The sequence below is a fragment of the Rana temporaria genome, chromosome 1 (genome assembly GCF_905171775.1).
Source record: "Rana temporaria chromosome 1, aRanTem1.1, whole genome shotgun sequence".
Lineage (NCBI taxonomy): Eukaryota > Metazoa > Chordata > Amphibia > Anura > Ranidae > Rana > Rana temporaria.
Window position 1 is genome coordinate 624,381,372 of NC_053489.1, and position 23,621 is coordinate 624,404,992.

General features: G+C 44.2%; 1 protein-coding gene across 1 annotated transcript in view; it reads left to right on the forward strand.

Moving 5' to 3' along the window:
• Nucleotides 1-17,619, forward strand: part of HGFAC (HGF activator) — a 114,790-nt gene extending 97,171 nt beyond the window's left edge. The window contains exons 13-14 of the mRNA XM_040335347.1: nt 11,643-11,791; nt 17,192-17,619. Of these exons, the coding sequence (XP_040191281.1) occupies nt 11,643-11,791; nt 17,192-17,371 (329 nt within the window). The 3' untranslated portion in view covers nt 17,372-17,619. The remainder of the gene's footprint in view (nt 1-11,642; nt 11,792-17,191) is intronic.
• The last annotated feature ends 6,002 nt before the right edge of the window (nt 17,620-23,621 follow it).

Genomic DNA, 23,621 nt, shown 5'->3' on the forward strand with positions numbered 1-23,621 from the left:
AACCTTGACCCGTGGAGGGTGAACACAAAAAAGAGCACAAGGGTACCGAATAGGACCAACCTCTGAAGAAGAAGGGCCTGCATTTGTCAGTCAAAATAACGATGTGCCGTATCGCAAAAAATGGCCCGGTCATTAACCACTTCAGCCCCAGACCATATTGCTGGTCAATGACCGGGCCACTTTTTGCAATTCGGCACTGCGTTGTTTTAACTGATAATTGCGCGGTCGTGCGACAAGGCTCTGCGGTTTTTATTTTTTGCGCTATAAACAAAAATAGAGTGACAATTTTGAAAAAAAATATATTTTTTACTTTTTGCTGTAATAAATATCCCCAAAAATATATAAAAAATATATTTTTTCCTCAGTTTAGGCCGATCATATTCTTCTACATATTTTTTGTGAAAAAAAAAATCGCAATAAGCGTTTATTGATTGGTTTGCGCAAAAGTTATAGCGTCTACAAAATATGGCTTAGTTTTATGGCATTTTTATTAATATTTTTTTTTTTACTAGTAATGGCGGCGATCAGCGATTTTTATCAGTACTGCGACCTTATGGCGGACACTTTTGACACATTTTTGGGACCATTGGCATTTTTATAGCGATCAGTGCTATAAAAATGCATTGATTACTATAAAAATGACACTGGCAGGGAAGGGGTTAATGAAAAAACAAACACAATGACGGCGCAAAAGAGGGAGATTTGAACCACAATACCACAAAAAGTGGATACATGAATTGATATAAAAAGGGTAGGGGAGGAAACAAAAAGACCAGTAACTGGATAATAATAAAAAGGATGGTAATGAAAGTCCCAATATTTAAAGTTCGTATATAAACAGTTCAAAATGACATATACACCGTGGCAGCACTTTGGAGAGTGAAGCAAGACTCTGTAATAGCAAAAAGAAAACGAAAAATGAGCCTACTAAGTGCAGTATGTCTGATAATATGGAATTTTTTAATTCATTAAAACAGCCAAATGGCTACTCACTAAAAAGTAGTACAAAATGCGCTCATAAGAAGGGAAGTGTAGTCACTGTGGATAGTCAGCCGATGACGGTGGCTTCTCTGGTGAAGATATTATTGGTTGCTGTCCAGGAAAGAAGCGAGGCAGAGCACTGCGGGAACAGCGAATCCCGGAAGTACCTGTTCGGTGGCGTGCGTTTCAGCCTGGAGCGCACACGGCTCTCGGCTTCCACTCAGAGTTCTGTTTTATGGAAGCAAGTGGCCAAAATAGCCCCATCTCGTTCTACAGAGCATATATAAGTATGCCAGACTCCTCCTCCCATTAGATCTGATGAAAATGCGGAAGCATTGAAACACGTCATCACTACGAGCCTCTGTCTGACGTCACTTCCTGTCGCCGAGAGCCGTGTGCGCTCCAGGCTGAAACGCACGCCGCCGAACAGGTACTTCCGGGATTGGCTGATCCCGCAGTGCTCTGCCTCGCGCATTTTTTCTTTTTGTTTTAGGGAAGGGGTTAATTATGTTCCCTAGGTGTGTTCTAACTGAAGTGGGGGGTGGACTGACTTGGGGAAATGACAGATCGCTGTACATTGTATGAACAGACGATCAGGCATTTCTCCCCCTGACAGGACCGGGAGCTGTGTGTTTACACTGTAACGAGCGATCGCGGGGGCCCGGTGGTGATAGCGCCCGCCGGGCATGCGCGTCGGGACCAGGGGCTAGTGGGGGGCGTGCACGCGCCTCTTTTGGCTGAATCCCGAGATGACGTATAGCTACATGATCTCGCGCAGCCGAGCCGACCTGCCGCCTGAACTGCGGCGGCTGGCCGGCTAGTGGTTAAGGGGGGAAATCCTTCCTCGGCAGAAGTGATTAATTATAATAGAATATTTTTTGTTCTTTCCGAATTTTTGCTCTTTCTAATCATCTTTCTTATTTTTGGATTTTCAAATTTTTGGAATTTCTAATTTTGGATTTTTGTTCTTTTCGAAAAATTTAGTTTTTTTATAAAATGTTTAACAGTTTTTTGCCGAATTTTAACGAAAAACTAATTTGGAACAAAATGAATTGCACATGTCTATTTAACATGTTTATTAGGTTTTTCATAAACAAAATCGTACATTTGATCTACTGCAGTGTTAATTGATACTATATAGAAATGTTTCTATCTAAACCAAAATACTCCAATTAGTACTGATACATTTAAAAACTGGTGTAATGACACTGTCTACTTAACCTCTTGTCCACCGCCCCATGTCAAAAAGACGTCCTCTTTTTAAAGATGGATATCTCGGTAACGGCAGCAGCTGCTGCCACAACCGAGATATCCATCTCTTCAGTGGGCGGTGGTGTACACGACAACGGCGGTCTCCACGGCGGATTTGCCGCGAGATCGCCGTTATTGGTGGCGGGACAGGGCCCCCCCTCCCGCCGCTCTCCCGCGCCCTCCGCCGCTTACCGTTGCTGTCGGTAGCGCGGGGGCGATCGGGACCATTCAGCAGCTGACTGGGGTTGCGAGTGAGGGAAAAATGTCCTTCACCTGTCCCCATAGCTCTGCTGGGCGGAAGTGACGTCAAAAGGTCAGTCCCGCCCAGCGTCTTAAAGAAACATTTTTTTTTTTTGTCATTGAAAAAATGACAGTTTCAATTTTTTTTCTTCTTTTTTTTGCATTTAAGTCTAAATATAAGATCTGAGGTGTTTTTGACCCCAGATCTCATATTTAAGAGGACCTGTCAAGCTTTTTTCTATTACAAGGGATGTTTACATTCCTTGTAATAGGAATAAAAGTGATAAAAAAAATTTATTTCAGTGTAAAAAATTATTAACTAAATAAAAATAAATAAGAAAACAAAAAAAAAATTTTTTTAAAGCGCCCCGTCCCGACGAGCTCGCGCACAGAAGCGAACGCATACGCGAGTAGCGCCCGCATATGAAAACTGTGTTCAAACCACACAAGTGAGGTATTGCCGCGATCTTTAGAGCGAGAGCAATAATTCTAGCCCTAGACCTCCTCTGTAACTCAAAAAATGCAACCTGTAGAATTTTTTAAACGTCGCCTATCGAGATTTTTAAGAGTAAAAGTTTGACGTCATGCCACGAGCGGGCGCAATTTAAGCGTGACATGTTGGGTATCATTTTACTCGGCGTAACATTATCTTTCACAATATATAAAACAATTGGGCAAAATTTATTGTTGTCTTATTTTTTAATTAAAAAAAGTGATTTTTTTTCCAAAAAAAAGTGCGCTTGTAAGACCGCTGCACAAATACGGTGTGACAAAAAGTATTGCAATGACTGCCATTTTATTCTCTAGGGTGTTAGAAAAAAAATATATATAATGTTTGGGGGTTTTAAGTAATTTTCTAGCAAAAAAAACTGTTTTAGTCTTGTAAACACCGAATCTAAAAAACAAGCCCGGTGGGAAGGAGGTTAAATTCTGTTAAATGGACAAGTTTTTTCAAACAGTTTGAAAAAAAGAATAACTTCATCATGTATAAAACATGATGCAGTGCAGTCTAGCATGTCATACGGTTTGGTGCAATGTAATAGCTGGTTAAGACTTTCGATATAGCTGGGCAATCATAATGCGTCCATCATTTTTCTCCCTGTGCTACACTCAGTACACGGTGAACGTACTTTATACTGCGCTAAAAATACAGATCATAGACACTCGGAGGAAATCGGTGGCAATAATCAAGGCTCTGTTACATAAGGGACCTTAAGCACTGTTTGTTCCATTCTGGTTCTTTCGCCCGTTACATGAAAATTCATAGTTTGCTCTTCTGCAGGGACCTCTCACCATTATTAGTAGACGTGTTCAAGCACCCTTCATCGTTTATGACTGAACCATGCCCCATATTCAGGTGTCTGTTCTTATGTAACATTTCACCAAGAGAGGAATAAAATCTGTATTATTTGGGAAAATGGTGCTCTTTATCAGACCGCCAGAATTCTGACAAATATAATACTGCAAGGCAATAAAATAATACTTTGTAAATATTACGGGATACTTATTTTTTTTTTTTCTTTTTTATTGGTACTGGCTTTGGAGAGATATTAATAAAATTACAGTGTCTTGCATAAGTATTCACCCCCCTTGGCTTTTTACCTATTTTGTTACATTACAGCCTTTAGTTCAATGTTTTTTTAATCTGAATTATATGTGATGGATCAGAACACAATAGTTTAAGTTGGTGAAGTAAAAGTAGAAAAATATATACATAAAACAATTTCTCTTATCGTCCATGGACGGACACAGCTCCTTAAATCTTGACAAGTGGGTTATGTTCCCTGTTTACAGGAGAGGGCTAGGCAGAAACATGTTAAATGGTTAAATACATGTTACATTAACAGACATAACCCTCCTCACTGCAGCATGCAGCCTCAGTTTCGTTCTGCCTAGCAAAGGAGAAGGACGTATGGCTCGCGTTGGGCCCAGCGCCCTGATGAAAAGATTTTATTTTATTTTTATTTTGGCTTTTTGACTTCTATCAACTGTCGGCTGAGAGACAGGCTGGATATTATAGATCCTTGTAGTCTTCTCAGTTCGGCCAGCGAGCGTGTGCACACCTTTGCAAAGAGGCTGGGTCTGCCACGACATGCCCCATGACTCCTGGGGTGGCCAGTGAGCTTTGCTACAAGGTCCACACATGACTGGGCTGTGGTGTTGTCTCACTCACAGTGGACCGGGCCGACGGCTACCTCCATTGCGGTTGTACGCCTGTCTGGAATGCGTCAGTGAGTCGTCACGTGGACGGGTGAGTACAATCCCTCCCTCTTAGGGGGGGTGGTATGGCTTAGCATTCCTGGGGTTTGGGTATCCTCCCTTCCCTGCTCCCTTTTTTCCCTCTGCTGTTTTACAATTGCTGGGGGTGGGGGGGGGGGGGCACCTGGTTGAGGGGACTGTGCGCCTGGCCTATGTTTATTTTACTGCTGGTGGTCCGCTTTTCTGGACGTTTTGGGGTGCTGGGCAGCCTTTCTAGGCTTTCCCCTTTTGAATTTCTGTGTTTTGCAGCCGCTCTGGCAGCGCTGGTGCCATTTTTTTGTGGATTTTCGGTCTCTATTGAAAATCCCATTGGCGGCAATTTTGTTGTAGCCGCGCCATGATACAGCATATTTTGGCGGTTCCTGTGGCCGCGCCAGGCTCCATATGCTGTGCTCGGCGGCCATCTCGCCTGAGTCCTTCGCCTCTAGTGTTGATTCCTACGGCGCGCAGCACTGTTCTCCTGACACAGCACCTTACAGCTTCCTTACGGTTTTCTCCTCACACACACAGAGGTGTGCGGGACATGGGCAGCAGCGCTGAGCAGTCTTCTCCGGTGTGGTGAGTCCCCGAGTCCCCTTGACTGCCCCCCCCCTCCGGGTCAGCGCAGCAGGAGTGGTGGGTTTTTTCTGTTCAGTCTGAACTGGGCCCTGGGAGTTTTTTACTTAAATAATGGAGTCAGTGTAGCTCAGTTTAACTGTAAGGACAGGTTCTGCATGCACCTACATGTTCTATACATTATGTAAATGTTCTTAAGCTACGGAGTCAGTATCTGGGTCCTTCCCCCAACATGCTGGTGATGGCAGCAGGTTTTTAGCACCTGGGATTCCCACAGAGGCTTATTTTTGGTCCTGGACACTTTTGTGCCAGGGTGGGGGTCGGACTGCGGATGGGTGGGGGTTAAAAAGAGTGCCCCCTCCCCCCCTTATCCCCTGGGGAATGCTCTGTAATGGAGCCGTGGACCAGATACCTGGGTCGGTGCAGGATAAGGCATTACGGGTTGCAAGGTCGTCCGATCTGGTTTCAGCTGGACAAAGCCACAGCAGTGACTTTGGTCTACCTTCAGGTATACCAGCGGGCGGGCTACTGGAGTCGCCAGATGCTGGACCAGGGTGTCTGGTCTTTGTGCTGGGCTCCCTTGCAGATGACACTCACAGGGCATGGATCATCTGGCTGCTTGTCTCCATCGCAAGGGTGTCAAAGCTAGTGGCTAGGTCTAGTGATCTGGTACAGACGCGTCAGTCGTGCTGGTGGCCCTGTTGGGTCTGTATCGGCAATTTTTTGCCGTTCCGCCATTGTAGTTCTTTCTCGGCTGCTCCACAGAGTGGAGGCTTAGGAGATCCCGATGCATCTAATCGCTCCAACTTGGCCTCGGCATCCTTGGTTCGTCTACCCTGGCGGTTGCCAGGGCGGGAGGTACCTCTGTCTCGAGGTCCAATGTTTTCATCCTGTTGTACAGTCACTGACTTGCTCAACATGGCTATTGGAAGCTGGACTTTAGAAGACCGGGGTCTGTCAGACTCGGTCATCTAAACAATGTTGAGGGCATGGTAGTCTTCTTCCGGAGGATCTACCATCACACCTGGCAGGCCTACATCTCTTGGTGCAAAGGGATGGAGTGACGTCCACGGACATACTCGGTGTCCAGGGTCCTGCTGTTTTTACAGCTTGGAGTGGATCTAAAAATTGCTTAAAGCACCGTTTGGGGGCAGATTTCAGCCTTGGCTGTGTTCTTTCAGTGGCCTTTTTGCGGCCCGTTCCCTGGTGGGTCCCTTTTTTTGTGCAGGGGGTTTGTCATATACTTTCCCCTCTTGGCCCATCTCTCCCCCCATGAGTTTTGACTCTGGTGCTCTCGGTTCTTCTGGAACCTTCCTTGTGGTAACATCAGAGAGATTCTCTCTTGACACTATCTCAGAAGGTGGCCCCTTTAGTTGCCTTTACCTCTGTTAGAGGGGTTTCTGAGTTGGTGGTCTTGTCTTGCAAGCCGCCATGCTTGATCCTCCATAAAGTTTAGGTGGTTGTGCACCAGCGACCTTCCCTTCTTCCGAAGGTGGTTTCAGCCTTTCGCAGGAATAAGGACATTGTTCTTTCATCCTTCTGTTCTCCACCGGCGCATCCTACAGAGGTTGCCTTTCATACTTTAGGCGTGGTACGCGCTTTGCGGGTGTACCAGCTTGCTACGGCTCAGTTTTGGAGTTCTGACTCTCTTTTGTATCTGGTCCACAAATAAGGTCTGGCGGTCTCGTCGACCACAATTTCTCAGTGGATCAGGTAGGCTGTCATACAGGCCTATGCTCTTAAGGGGCGGGCTCCCTTTCCGGTCACGGCACTTTCGACCAGGGCAATTGGTGCTTCCTGGTTTTTTTTACGACATCATGCGTCGGTCTCACAGGTATGCGAGGCGGCGACTTGCTTGTCCGTTCACGTTTTTTCCAGAATTTACATGGTTCCTGTGAGTGCATCTTCTGATGCTTCTTTCGGCCGTTTTTGCAGGCGGCTGTTTAAAGTTGCATCTCCTCCGTTGAGGAGCTCTGCTTGTTTTGGGGTGAAATTAAAAATTGTTTTACTGATGTATTTCCCACCCCTCGTTTTTGACACTGCTTGGGGACGTCCCACTTGTCAAGATTTAAGGAGCTGTGTCCGTACATGGACGATAAGAGAAAATAGGATTTTTTGTACTCACCGTAAAATCCTTTTCTCTGAGTCCATGGACAGACACAGCTCCCACTCCTCCTTTTTAGGTTTGTACTGCTTGTTACGAACTGAGGCTGCATGCTGCAGTGAGGAGGGTTATGTCTGGAGGGACTGCCCCCTGGGAGGGGCTGTTCAACTCTGTTAATGTAACATGTATTTAACCATTTAACATGTTTCTGCCTAGTCCTCTCCTGTAAACAGGGAACATAACCCACTTGTCAAGATTTAAGGAGCTGTGTCCGTCCATGGACTCAGAGAAAAGGATTTTACGGTGAGTACAAAAAATCCTATTTTTTCAGAAATAATAAACTGATAATTGGCATGTGCGTATTTATTCACCCCCTTTGTTATGAAGCCATAAAAAGCTCTGGTGCAACCACTTACCTTCAGAAGTCACATAATTGGTGAAATTATGTCCACCTGTGTGCAATCTAAGTGTCACATGATCTGTCATTACATATACACACCTTTTTTGAAAGGCCCCAAAGGCTGCAACATGTAAGCAAGAGACTCCACTAACCAAACACTGCCATGAAGACCAAGGAACTCTCCAAACAAGTAAGGGACAATGTTGTTGAGAAGTACAAGTCAGGGTTAGTTTTAAAAAAAATATCCAAATATTTGATGAGGAGCGCCATCAAATCTTTCATAACCAAATGGAAAGAACATGGCACAACAGCAAACCTACCAAGAGACGGCGGCACACCAAAACTCACGGACTGAGCAAGAAGGGCATTAATCAGAGAGGCAGCACAGAGACCTGAAGTAACCCTGGAGGAGCTGCAGAGTTCCACAGCAGAGACTGGAGTATCTGTACATAGGACGACAATAAGCCGTACACTCCATAGAGTTGGGCTTTATGGAGTGGACAGAAGAAAGCCATTACTTTCAGCAAAAAATAAAATGGCAAGTTTTGAGTTTGCGAAAAGGCATGTGAGAGACTCTCAAAATGAAGTCTGCTGAGAAAAATTTTACTTTTTGGCCATCAAAGAAAACGCTATGTCTGGCACAAACCCAAAATATCACATCACCCAAAGAACACACTGCTAAAGCAACACTTGAGTGGTTTAAGGAGAAACATGTAAATGTGTTGGAATGGCCTAGTCAAAGCCCAGACCTCAATCCATTAGAAAATCTGTGGTCAGACTAATGCTGCATACACATGGTCGGAATTTCCGACAACAAATGTTCCATGTAAACTTGTTGTTGGAAAATCCGACCGTGTGTACGCTCCATTGGACATTTGCTGTCGGAATTTCCAACAACAAATGTTTGAGAGCTGGTTCTCAATTTTTCCGACAACAAAAGTTCTTGTTGTTAATTCCGATCGTCTGTAACCAATTACGACACACAAAAATCCTACACTCAGAATCAATTCAAATCATTGAACTTAATTTCTCTTGGCTCGTCGTAGTGTTGTACGTGGCATTAAAGATTGCTGTTCACAAGTGCAAAACATCCAACTTGAAGGGGCTGGAGCAGTTTTGCAAGGAGGAATGGGCAAAAATCCCAGTGGTAAGATGTGGCAAGCTCATAGAGACTTATCCAAAATGACTTGGAGCTGATGGCCTCAAAATGTGGCTCTACAAAGTATTGACTTTAGGGGGGTGAATAGTTATGTACATTGACTTTTTCTGTTATTTTGTCCTATTTGTTGAAAATCTTCATAGTTGTGGGCTTGTTCTGTAAATGAAATGATGCAAATCCTCAAACAATCCATGTTAATGCCAGGTTGTGAGGCAAAACACGAAAAATGCCAAGGAGGGTGAATACTTTTGCAAGGCACTGTATATTGTGATTCTGCACTTGCCGAATATGCTGCAGAAATCTTCCTCCACTGAGTCAGGCTGCAACCATTTAAATTGTGAGCAGCTGAAGCTGCTGTCTGTTCACTTCCTGGATTTACACAGACAAACCAGAGGCACACCCCCAGCTCTGCAGCCCTGCAGCTCTCATTGGCTCTCTTATGACTAATCCCCCCTTCCTTCCTTCCTTCTGTGAGAGAGAGAGCTGTGCACAATGCAATAAGCCTAGGCTAATGACCAGACAGACAAATAGGAAGTGGGCTGTATAAGGTATTTACTGGCAGAAAAATATAAAAATGTTTTACTATCCAAAGTTAAAACAACAAAGGCAGAAGATTTAATAGATAGAAAGATGAAAAAATGACAGAAGGTCTTCTTTAAGCCAAAATGTTTTTTCCTTCATTTTGGAAGGGAGGGTTATAACCCCTGTAGTTTTTTTTGGGACATTCATGTCTCATTGGGGAGATTCTTCTTTTACTTCACCTGTCCTATAGTCACAACAGGTAGTGAGTGAAATTCCTAGTTGTCACCAGGGCCACTGGAACTATTGTCATTACAGGAAAATATTACCTCTAATCCTGAACCAGAACCAGGCCTGGATCTAAGAGGGTTCTGGGGTTGGCTGTGTCACCCCAAATTTTAGTTGTGCCCCCCCCCCCTCAGGTCTCCAAGAGTGCATTCACTGATCCATGGACTAGCCTGATGGAGACCCTGATGTAAGGGAGGGAATTTCCTAGGGACATTTGATATTAAGGAGCAGGGCTGGACTGGGACAAAAATTTGTCCCTGGACTTCATCCAGACTGGCCCACTTTGACAGGTCTCTCCCATGGCGGCCGGACCATTCCTGCACCCCCCCCCCGGCCACCCAAGCCCAATCTCCCCCTTCACTAGCCACTAGCCGTCCTACTTTATTAGAGTAGAACTACTGGTACTCTTATAGGCAGTACCAGTGGGGAAGCTAGACATTATTTCACCCGGGGCAAATAATTATTTCGGTGCCCCCCCTTATGGGACAAGATTAGGCAGAAGTGAGAAACTCCCAGGCCATAGCTGTTGAGTCAGCTGTCTGTCCCCTTGCTTCTTTTTCCCCCCAGGTGAGCGCTGCGAGAAGGTAGAGGGGGGCGGTGGTCCGCTGTCACTGAAGCCGGCCCACTGAGCCATCGGCCCACCGGGAAACTCCCTGTAGTCCCAATGGCCAGTCCATCCCTGTTAAGGAGGGACTCTGATGAGGACCCTAATGTGGGGTGGGACTTTGACGGGAAGGAGGAGGACTCTGCTGGGGACATCTGATGTAAGGGGGATCTGATAGGGACTCTGTATCAAGCTGTCTCCTTATATCAGTTGTCCCTATCAAACTAGTGAATCTCTCTAGAGGGTGAACACAAAGTGCACAAGGGTACAGAATAGGACCAACCTCTAAAGAGGAAGGGCCTGCATTCCTGAACCCCCAGGGTGCAAGGCTCCTGACAGGGGGAAGGTACTCTTGGTCTACCTGGACTGATACAAGGTGGACCCTGCTCTTTTGGGACCTGCCAAAGTTGGTTCTCAAAGTACTTGGTGGGGGCATTCCCACACATGCAGTGTCAGGGTCGGTGCAAGGATTTTTGACACCCCAGGCAAAACCTAATTTTGCCGTCCCCATTGGCTCCACCCCCTATACCCTATCCACGTGACAGGAGGCAACGCTATACAGGAAGCATTGGCTTCCTCTAGCGCTGGTTTCAGTTCTGCGATGCGCTTCTAATTACACCACCAGTCGGAAGGAGCAGCTGCTTGGGACTGAGTTAGTTACATGCTGCAGCCTGCAGAGCATGCAGATGCTGAGGGAAACTAGTGTCCGGGCGCCCCTAGGCAGCAGTGCGCCCTAGGCGGCTGCTTAGTTTGCCTAGTGGTAGCACCGGCCCTGTGCAGTGTATATGCCCATACTAAATACGTACAATACACAAGGCGGAAAATGCTCTAACCCCACGCTTGTGATAGACAGAATGCATCCCAGCATTGGACCCGTGTTCTGTCTATCACAGGCGCGGGGTCAGGAGGAGGTGGGGCTGTATGAGATCAGTGAGCAGAGTGGAGACAGTTTCAATGTAAACTGTTACGGCGTGTTTTACCGCTCGGTCATCCCACGGATCTCCTCTAACTTCATGCACTCTTCCACCGGTAGAACGGCTCCCAATCAACCCCGCCGCCGGCGGTGCTCGCCCCCTCACTCCCAGGCAGCTCGGCTCCTTGCCAGCCCTCATTTTCCACTAGCAAAATGCGAGTGGAAAATTTGAGGGCTGGTGTGCATATACTGTATACTGTATATCAGTGGTTATTATTACAGATTAATAATATATTGCTATAATATTTTATAGTCTGCTCACCCTAAAAATCTATGTAATCGTTCATTGCTTTACAATCTTGTTTTTAGATGCCACAGAGTATTCCAATTTTCTGCAGGAAATCAAGGTGCCGATAGTCTCTGATAATAAATGCAGCAGCCCTGAAGTCTATGGATCTGAACTGAGTAATAACATGATCTGTGCTGGATATTTTGATTGTAGCAAAGATGCCTGTCAGGTAAGTTATCAGGAGCTCAATGCTGTACTGTGTCTAAAAAGCAGCCCTGGCATATAAGAACATAAAAAACTGATTACAGTTTACTTTACCTGAGTCTGTCAGGGCCAAATTGTAAGTAAAAGCATATCTATAATGAAGAGGGAATATACTTACCTTTCCAGCAACCTGCTTGTACAGCGAGGATTCGATTGGTCAGATGGGTTGAACGCTTGTTTTCCCCCGATGCATTCTGTGGTTCCTCCCGCCTGCTCATACTTATGTAGTGACATACGAGCTGGCGGGAGATACCACAACATATGACAGGGGAGCGGGTATTCAACATATCCATAAGTGTGGGAAGATTGCAGAGGCGTCGGTTCAACAAATGTAACACCAGAAAGGTAGTTGTATTCTCTCCTCTTTTTTTTTTTTTTTCGGGTATGCTTTTACATTGTACCTTTAAAGTGACCCTGTTCTGACAAACTTCTGTGGTGAGTTCTGATTGGCTGCAATGGTTTGCTGCACCTCCATATTAAATCAACATGTTTTAATGATGTTTGTCAGTATTGCTGGTATGGTATAGTATTTGCCATTTTATTAAAGCGGTAGTAAACCACCTTCCTGTTCCAACATGGTTGTAAGGTCCATAAAGACATGGGGGCAGAATCACAAAGATCTGCCCCGGCGCAACGTATATGAGATACGCTCCGCCCCCGTAACTTACTTTTCTAGTTTCGAATCCTGGAAGAATTTGCGCCGTAAGTTATGGCGGCATAGTGTATCTCTCGCGGCGTAACGGCGCCTAATTCAAATGGGCAAGTAGGGGGGCATGTTTCATTTAAATGAAGCGCGTCCCCGCGCCGAACGAACTGCGCATGCGCCGTCCCTATATTTCCCGCCGTGCATTTGCGCTAAATGACGTCGCAAGGACGTCATTTTTTTTGGACGTGGACGTAAATTACGTCCATCCCGATTCACGGACGACTTACACAAATGAAAAAAAAAAATTCAAATTAAACGCGGGAAGGACGCCCATACTTAACATGGCAGGTTTAACTATACGCCACAAAACAGCAGCTTTGACCTATACGCCGGAAAAAGCCGACTAGAGACGACGTAAGAGAATGCGACGGCCGCGCGTACGTTCGCGGATCGTCGGAAATAGCTAATTTGCATACTCGATGCGGAAAGCGACGAGAACTCCACCCAGCGGACGCCAAAGTATTGCATCTAAGATCCGAAGGCCTACGAAGCCATACGCCTGTCGGATCTAACCCAGATGCCATTGTATCTTGGTTTGAGGATTCAAACCAAAGATACGACGCAAGAAATTTGAAAGTACGCCGGCGTATCAGTACATACGCCGGCGTATTCTCTTTGTGGATCTGCCCCATGGATGAGAAAGTTTGGGGTGGAGGAACTTGAATGGACTGCACAGAGTCTGGACCTCAACCCGATAGAACACCTTTGGGGTGACTAAAGCCCTGTACACGCGATCGGTTTGTCTGATGAAAACAGACCGATGACCATTTTCATCGGACAAACTGATCGTGTGTGGGCCCCATCAGTTTGTTTTCCATCGGTGGAAAAAAAAGAACCTGTTTTAAAATTTTCCTATGGATAAAAAACCGATAGAAAAAAAGCGATCGTCTGTGGGGAAGTCCATCGGTCAAAAATCTACGCATGCTCAGAATCAAGTCGACGCATTCTCGGAAGCATTGAACTTCATTTTTCTCAGCACGTCGTAGTGTTTTACGTCACCGCGTTCTGACACGGTCAGATTTTTGACCGATGGTGTGTAGGCAAGACTGATGAAAGTCAGCTTTATCGGATCTCTGATGAAAAAATCCACCGGATTAGATTCCAACAGATATCCGATCGTGTGTACAGGGCTTAAAGTGGATGTAAACCCAACATTTTTTTTTTTATGTCACAATGTACAGTAGAATATTTCCTATCATCTGTGCCCAGTCTTGCCACACAGAGTTAATCCAGCTCTGAGCAATCCTCTTTTATTGTTCAGTGAAAATTAACAGACTTCCAGATAAAAACCTGTCTAAATAAAAAGTCCTTTCCTCTCTCCTTGCTTTGAATGACAGGTTATTTACATATCTAGCTTGGACATGTTTATCATATGTTATGTTCTGTTTATCACAATATGAGGTGATCCACAGTTCATTGTATATTACCAGGATGTGTTATGTGGGGGTGGGGTGGATTTCTCACTTTTTATACTGTGGATCACCTCATATTATGATAAACATAACATAACATATGATAAACATGTCCAAGCTGGATATGTAAATAACCTGTCACTCAAAGCAAGGAGAGAGGAAAGGACTTTTTATTTAGACAGGGTTTTATCTGGAAGTCTGTTAATCTTCACTGAACAATAAAAGAGGATTGCTCAGAGCTGGATTAACTCTGTGTGGCAAGACTGGGCACAGATGATAGGAAATCTTATACTCTACATTGTGACATCAAAAAAATTAAATAACATTTTTTTGGGTTTACATCCACTTTAAGAGCGGAGACTGTGAGACAGGCCTTCTCATCCACATCAGTGCCTGACCTCACAAATGCACTTCTGGAAGAATGGTCAAACATTCCCATAGACACACTCCAATACCTTGTGGACAGTCTTCCCAGAAGAGTTGAAGCTGCAAAGGGAGGGCCAACTCAATATTGAACCCTATGGACCAAGACTGGGATGCCATTAAAGTTCATGTGCGTGCAGGGCCGCCATCAGGAATTATGGGGCCCCTTACACAGCTTCAAGCATGGGCCCCCTGGAGCAGAGAACCGGGAGGGGGGGGGTGCTGACGCCCTGAAATTGAGAAGCGGGGGGGGGGGGGGGGGGTGCCGCAAATTGAGAAGTGGGGGGGCCCTTTACAAAAAAAAGAAGAAATTAATATAAATATATATTGAAAAAAGCGGGGTAGCCATGGGCCCTTGGGGACCTCTGGGCCTTTTAATAAAAAGGAATAAAAAAATAAAATAAAATAAATATATATAAAATATATATTTTTTAAAAAGGGGGGGTTGCCATCTGGGACCTCTGGGCCCTTTAATAATAATAATAATAATAATAATAATAATAATAAAAAAGAAACCTCTGGGCCCTTTAATAATAATAATAATAATAATAATAAAAAATAAACCTCTGGGCCCTTTAATAAAAAATAAATAAAAACATTATATATATATATATATATATATATATATATATATATATATATATATATATATATATATATATATAAAAAAGGGGAGTTTTCTATCCGGGGGCCTGGGGACCTCTGGGCCCTTTAATTATATATATATATATATATATATATATATATATATATAATCGAAAATAAAAGGGGACCTCCGGACCCCTAAAAAAAATATATATAAATTGACCCTTTAATAAAAAAAGAAATATATAAAAAAAATATATTTTTTTTTATAAAAAAAAAAAGGGGGGGTTGCCATCCGGGGCCCTGGGTGGGGACCTCCGGACCACTAAAAATAAAAATTAAAATTGGCCCTTAAAAAATTAAATAAAAATATATTAAAAATTATTTTATTTTTTTTATAAAAAATAAATAAAAAAAAGAGGGGTTGCCATCCGGGCCCCTGGGGCCCTCTGGGCCCCTTACAGGTGTACTGCCTGTCCTTCCCTGATGGCGGCCCTGTGTGCGTGTAAAGGCAGGCGTCCCAATACTTTTGGTGATCTAGTGTATGATGTGGCACTTGTGCTGAGAGGTTTAGAGACCCCTGCCTTAGTGTGTCAGGGTGCCATTCAAAATGAAAGATATTGTAGCAGTGCATGCAACAATGCGTGTTTCTGTAAAATGTGCATTAGGGCCCTTTCACACGGGGGAGATCAGTAATGATCCGCCTCTGTGTGTCCGTAAGCTCAGCGGGGATCGCTCCGTAAATCCCCGCTGAGTCGTCGGATGACAGGGCGGTCTCTGCACACTGTGCTGGGACCGCCCTGTCTTTTCTCTGCTATCTTCTATGGAGGATCGGATGAACACGGACCGTGTGTCCGTGTTCATCCGATTCGACCCGCAGACGGAAGAAAAAATAGGGTTTTCTTCCGTCTGCAAAATCGGATGTTTGCGGAGGCGGATGATTACAGGTGTCAGCGGATGTTTATCCGCAATCTCATAGGGACCAATGTATGTCCCTTTTTCATCCGCAAACGGATGGATGAAAAAGCGGACATACGGTCCGCACGTCTGAAAGGGGCCTCACTGTAACGCAAAGATGTAGATGGGCCCCGGTGTTCCATGGTAAGAGGTTTGTACACCGAGAAATAAGGTCCATTTTCCCATAAGCAGTTATTATTTTATACTAACACCAATCATTTTTTTATTTTTATTTTTATAATATACAGTACAAACCAAAAGTTTGGACACACTTTCTCATTCAAAGAGTTTTCTTTATTTTCATGACTATGAAAATTGTAGATTCACACTGAAGGCATCAAAACTATGAAGTAACACATGTGGAATTATACATAACAAAAAAGTGTGAAACAACTGAAAATATATTTCATATTCTAGGTTTTTCAAAGTAGCCACCTTTTGCTTTGATTACTGCTTGGCACACTCTTGGCATTCTCTTGATGAGCTTCAGGAGGTAGTCACCTGGCGCAGCACCCCATCACTCTCCTTCTTGGTCAAATAGCCCTTACACAGCCTGGAGGAGTGTTTGGGGTCATTGTCCTGTTGAAAAATAAATTATGGTCCAACTAAACGCAAACCGGATGGAATAGCATGCTGCTGCAAGGTGCTGCGGTAGCCATGCTGGTTCAGTATGCCTTCAATTTGGAATAAATCCCCAACAGTGTCACCAGCAAAGCACCCCCACACCATCACACCTTCTCCTCCATGCTTCACGGTGGGAACCAGGCATGTAGAGTCCATCCGTTCACCTTTTCTGCGTCGCACAAAGACACGGGGGTTGGAACCAAAGGTCTCAAGTTTGGACTCATCAGACCAAAGCACAGATTTCCACTGGTCTAATGTCCATTCCTTGTGTTCTTTAGCCCAAACAAGTCTCTTCTGCTTGTTGCCTTTCTTTAGCAGTGGTTTCCTAGCAGATATTCTACCATGAAGGCCTGATTCACACAGTCTCCTCTTACCAGTTCTAGAGATGTGTCTGCTGCAAAAGGTGGCTACTTTGAAGAACCTAGAATATGAAATATATTTTCAGTTGTTTCACACTTTTTTGTTATGTATAATTCCACATGTGTTCATTCATAGTTTTGATGCCTTCAGTGTGAATCTACAATTTTCATAGTCATGAAAATAAAGAAAACTCTTTGAATGAGAAGGTGTGTCCAAACTTTTGGTCTGTACTGTATGTTTTTAATTTAATTATAATATAATTATTTTTATAATGTAATTATTAATGTTTCTATCTCAGGGTGATTCTGGAGGGCCCCTGGCGTGTGAGAAGGATGATATCGCATACCTGTACGGTATTGTCAGTTGGGGAGACGGATGTGGCCAAGAGAACAAACCCGGGGTCTACACTAAAGTATCTAATTACGTGCAATGGATCAACAGCAAGATCATGCCCAAAAAAACTGATAAAAAGAGATAACTGCAGGATGTGATCTTTTCAGACAAATTTTTTTTATTTTTTTAAGAAATCAATTTAAAGTTAATAGAATATAAAAGAAAACAATTTTAATTAAATAGTAAGTTGTTGACTGTGGACATAGTAGTGCGGTTACTTTTTTAGTTTTCATTTCAGATGGATCTCTGATTTAGACTTTGTTCTGTGAACTGCTATTAATCAATAGACAATTGTTATGTAACATGGAAGATGCTAAAATGTAATAAAAAAAAACACAAAAAAAAACAACTATACATGTTCTGTGTGCTACCCAAAACATGACTTTTGCTGTTCTTGAATTAAAGTAGATAAAACCCCCAACTGGATGACTAGTACACACAATGGTTTTTCCCATCGAGAAAACTGACAGGTTTTCCTTTGGCCGGCAAAACCGGACGTGTGTATGCTCCTTAAAGCGGTCCTCCACCCTAAAGTGGAGTCCCGCTGATCGGAACCCTCCCCCCCTCCGGTGTCACTTTTGACACCTTTCAGGGGGGAGGGGGGTGCAGACACCTGTCTAAAGACAGGTATTTGCACCCACTTCCGGCCACACGATACGGGCGAAAGACGGGCATTCCGTCACATCCCGTCTGTCGCCCGTTGTGTGCTGGGAACACTCGGCTCCCAGCACACAGCGTGTGAGCCAATCGGCGGGCGCAGCGCGACTCGCGCATGCGCCGTAGGGAACCGGGCAGTGAAGCCGCAGCGCTTCACTTCCTGGTTCCCTCAGCGTGGATGGCGGGGGGAGCAGCAGAGTGACGAGCGATCGCTCGTGCTCTGCTGCGATCGGCGCTGGACTCCAGGACAGGTAAGTGTCCTAATATTAAAAGTCAGCAGCTGCAGTATTTGTAGCTGCTGACTTTTAATATTTTGTTCCCGTGGCACATCCGCTTTAACAGTTTTCCCGACAGGAAAACTGCGGTTTAAAAAATGAGAACATGTTTTTTTTTTGTTTTTTTTTCGCCGCGAATCGCGCAATTTTTTTCCCACAGTGGGAAACACTGCAAAGGAGCATACACACGGCCGGTTTTCCCAACCAAAAGTTCTCCTGGCAGTTTTCCTGTCAGGAAAACCGGCCCTATGTACAGGGGAAAAGATTCCCGGTTTTCCCCTCGGTTTTACTGGTGGTCTTTTGACCGTCGGGAAAAAACAATCGTGTGTACTAGGCATAAGGCTCCATTCACACCACTTTAACCCTGAGTGGTCAACATGTGGAGCATTATGCCTTGTTTCCACTGAGTGGATCGGTTTGGTACGGTATGCTAATTTGTGTGTTTCCATTATGAAAGCGGCCCATACAACCGAACCATACCGCACCATTCTGGGTCCTGCTTCAGATGTGGGGCCATAGAAAATGGTACGGTTCGGTTAGGGCGGAGCTACAATACATTCCACTGATTGGCGGACACGCTAGGCATTTTTTTCTAAACCTTGTATGGCCCCTGACGGTCTGACTTGCAGTGGAAATGCTCACCAGAATAGACCGGACAATTCTAACCGTTCCAAAATGTACCGACCCGAACCGTTTCACTCAGTGGAAACGAGGCATAAAGTGCGATCCCTGAAATAACAATAAAACCGCACATGATATTCAACACATGTAGTGCTTCAGAATATTATCAAACTGTGGACATGCTTTCCAAACAAAGGGCCAGTTTACTGTCCTTTAAACTTTAGGGTGGCCAGACTGTGGCTATTGGGAACAGAAAAGGTCCCGACATCAGTGGGAAAAACATAATGCCCCATTGTTTGTTTGTGGGAGTAATGATGCACCATGTTTGGTGTCATTGGGATAAATTGTGCCCCATCATAGGTGTCATTGGGAGAAATTGTGCCCCATATTTGGTGTCATTGGGAGGAATTATGCCCTAATGTTGGTATCATTGGGAAGAATTGTGCCCCATTGTTGGTATCAGTAAATTAAATAGTGCCCCAAGGGCCAGATAAAGGCAACCAAAGGGCCACATCTGGCCCCCGAACCGTAGTTTGGAGACCACTGCTTTAGGAGATGGCCAGAGTGCAGACATGCTGCAGGTGTGATTGGACACATGCTACAGGAGAAGGTCAAAGACCGGGGACATATTACATTAGACTGCTAGAGATCACTGCTGTTATGGTTCCTTTACAAATCAATGCACCCATATTTGTACTACCTATACAAGGTAGAGCAGGCATATCCAAAGTCCAGCCTGCGGTCCGGTTTATATGACCCCCACTTGCAATTTGCTTTTATCACTTTTGTGGCCCCCAAAGCTCCGCATAGGGTAAGGATGAGCTTGGTTTAAAAAAAAAAATATATATACTGTATATATTCTCTAATCCCCGAGCGCCTCTCACTGAAAAACTGGGCGTGTTGCTGGGGCATGTTCCAAAGCCCATTGGGAAGCTGAAAGCGTGCATCGCCAATAATAGACACCAAGTCATAGCCCCGGTCCACAGCTGCAGAGCTCTCAGTGCCTGTTGTTAGCGGCGGTGATTGGCTGCAGCACTGTCAGTGCCCTAGCAGGCTCGCCTGCGGTCATCCTTGCAGTGAGAGGCAATTTGAGAATTTCTCAGGGGATAATATACGTTTACTACTGATATAAAGCGAATATTTAAATATATATAAGAATTAAAAAAAAACTAGCTCATCCTTGCCCTGATTGGAGCTTGGGCACCACAGAAGAGATAAGGGCAAATTACAAGTGGGGGCCAGAGAGAATATATATAAAAAAAATTAGCTCATCCGTGCCCTGATCAGAGCTTGGGCACCACAGAAGAGATAAGGGCAAATTCCAACGGGGGCCAGAGAGAATATATAAAAAAAAAAAAAAAAAAAGAGTAGCTCGTCCTTGTCCTGAGTGGAGCTTGGGGGGCACAGATGAGATAAAGGCCAGATTTCTCAGGGGATAAAGAAGAGAAAATATATATTTTTTACAACCTGAGCTCATCCTTACCCTGAGCAGAGCTCTGGGATTTGTTGGGGGCCAAAGAGGAGACATATATATTCACCACACACAGCCACAAAGATGGAGAATTCTTGTTGGGCAGTGTATTAGTTGCTCGGACGAACACTCTTACACCGAATTTTAATGGTTCAAAGAATGTCAGGCAAAATGGTCGGCCCTCACACATGTTCACTTCATGAAATCTGGCCCTCTTTCAAAAAAGTTTGGAAAACCCCTGAGGTAGAGGCACTGTGAATGCGCTCACGGTTGGAGGAAGTAGTGTAAAAATAGTGTCAATAATATAAACAACATATAGGATATAAGATAATTACCAGATGAAGGAAATCAATATAAATGAATGAACATATCCTAATTACGTGAATGTGAATAAACTATCAATATAAAAATAGTGTCATATACATACACAGTACTTTATACACTTCATGAAAATACGACTCAAAAGTGATGATCATCAGGAATATATATAAATCAGTCCATATAAAAAGTGAATAAAAGAAAAAAAGGGGAAAGGGAGGGAAGAAAAAACAAGCCTCGTACACACGACCGGTTTTCTCGTAGGGAAAACTGCCAGAAGAGCTTTTGGCCGGGAAAACCGGACATGTGTATGCTTCCTCGCAGTTTTCCCGTCAGGAAAACAGCCGGGAATCCCGACGGGAAAATAGAGAACATGCTCTCTATTTTTCCGTCTGGATTCCCAGTGTTTTTTCCCCCGCAATATTTACTAATGCTCTATGGGAAACACTGCGAGGTAATGCCCATGGAGCATACACACGGCTGGGATTCCCGGCCAAAGCTCCATGGCAGTTTTACTGCCGGGTTCTCGGATTTCCCCTCGGTTGTAAAAAAAACCTGTGAAAACCGAGCGTGTGTACAGGGCTTCAGTGATCACAATAATAAACCCAGTGATAGTGACTGTAATCTCCAAAACATCCACAGTGACAGGTAATCCAAAACACCCGCGAAGAAGTGAGGATAGAAAGTGCCTCCACCTGGGTTCACACTGCCGCTTACCAGATAAAAGTGATCTCTTAATAATAGGAGAACAATAGGCGCTTGTGGTTTATAGAAAAACAAACAAGGCGCCTCTAAGTGCAGAAGTATAAAACTTTTAATATCCCCTAAAGGGGTTAAAAACACTTACAAGATGGTGGATTGTGGCTTTTAACCCAACCTCAGGTCTATAGTGCCGGGACTGGCACACACGCGGTGACGTCAGAATATCGTTCCTCATCATGGGAGGTGTTTGAAGGACCCAGCCACAGCAAGGTTATAATCTGAAGCTATACTGTATCTCTTGAAGCTTCCCCTTGTAGGGAAGTAGGGGAGAAAAGGTGTAGGACTATTGTGGCTACTTGCATCCCCTTTGCATTGGATGCTGGTCTCTGGTAAACCCCTCTAAAAGTTATGGTCTCCTCAGCTTCTTTCTTATTACTAAAGCAGGTATTGGATGGACTACTTGGAGGGTGCTGGTTGGGCCAGCCTGGGAGCCTCCAAGGGTGTGCACTTGTATTGGCAGGACCCAAAGGATAACATTATCTGGTCTCTTCCCGGAACCATTCCTGCCACTGACATTAACAATGGGGCATAATTCCTGCCACTAACATTAACAGTTGGGCACTATTCCTCCCACTGACACCAACTATGGAGCACTATCCTTCCCACTGACACCAATGATTAAATACTATTGTTCCCATGAACACTAATGATGGGAAGAAAAATAAATCGCGCTGACCCCCTAACCATGTGGTATAAATAATAAATTGGAAAAAATAAATCCCCCCAAAAAATTGTATATACCCAAAACCAGGCTAGTGATAAAACAATAATAAACTTATGTCAGTTAACATAAATAAAACAATTGCTTTAATTCAAAAGTGATGATCTCGTGAAAAATGAATTAATATATTAATAATGACCAATAAATATAATTCAAAAAGATTCCTAAAAAATATATAGTGCATATATAATTGATGATAATGAACACCAAGTAATAACACCAGTGCTTAGTGCAAAAAGGCCATAAGCTATCGTGTCCAAAAGTGTGATGAAGCCTCCACCAATCAGCAGAAATTACGTCTTACCAGATTGCCATGATCCCCTATGACAGAGGATCACTAAGTGTATGTAATCAAGATTCTCACTCCAGAAAACAGCCAAAACAAATCCGATTTTTAGGCAGTAACTCTCATCCAATAGCGAACAGGAATCATCAGCAGATATAACCGATATATGAAAAATAATAAATGCGCCATATAGTGCATTAAACGTATAAAGACATTTATTAAATGGTTTGGTAATACACTTACAATGTTGCAGATCAAATAGGCCTATAGTCTGGTGTGCCGGCCGGCCGGTACACAAACTCAGACACCCGTCCTACTGGGGAATCGTATGGAGCTCGGGGTGACATCAGTACGCCGCTCTGCCCTACATCCATTTCGTAATAACTTACTTCGTCCAGGGGCACAGGTGGCGCACTGCGTCACCTCTATTTATACAAGACACAACAAACCAAGCCTCGCTCCAGGTCACCACCACCTCACGGACATGCGCAGTAGCGTGCAGGGCCGGCTCCAACATGGCACAGTGACAGTACCACAATGATGGATTTCAAAAATAGTTCTTGTGATTATACTAAACTAGATTAAACACATATCATATACCCTAAACCTATACCCTAAAAAAGAATCATAAATAGAAGGCCCTACCTATAGTAAACTAAACAAAAAATATATGGTACGCCCAACTCACTAGGCCATAGGCTATAAGTGAGCAATAATATTGCCAAATTGAATCAGTAGTGCTAATCCGTGAATTGGTGGTGAATCAAAACTAAGACTGGTGATGATGGGACACTAGTTCTATCACAAAAAAAATGAGGCATTATTCTGCCCACTGACACCAATGATAGGACATTATTCTTCCCACTAGCAGCCATCATGGGACACTATTTCTATCACTGACACCAATTATGGGGCACTATTCCTCCCACTGATACCTTCAATGGGGCACTAGTCCTTCCACTGACACAAATGATGGGGCACTATTCCTCCCACTAAGACCAATGATGGGGCACTATTCCTCCCACTGACACCAATGATGGCACACTATTCCTCCCACTGATACCAATGATGGGACACTATTCCTTGCTAAGACATCAATGATGGGGCACTATTCCTCCCACTGACACCAATGATGGAGCACTCACTATTCCTCCCACTGACACCTTCAATGGGACACTGTTCCTCCCACTGACACCAATGATGAAACACTACTCCTTCCACTGA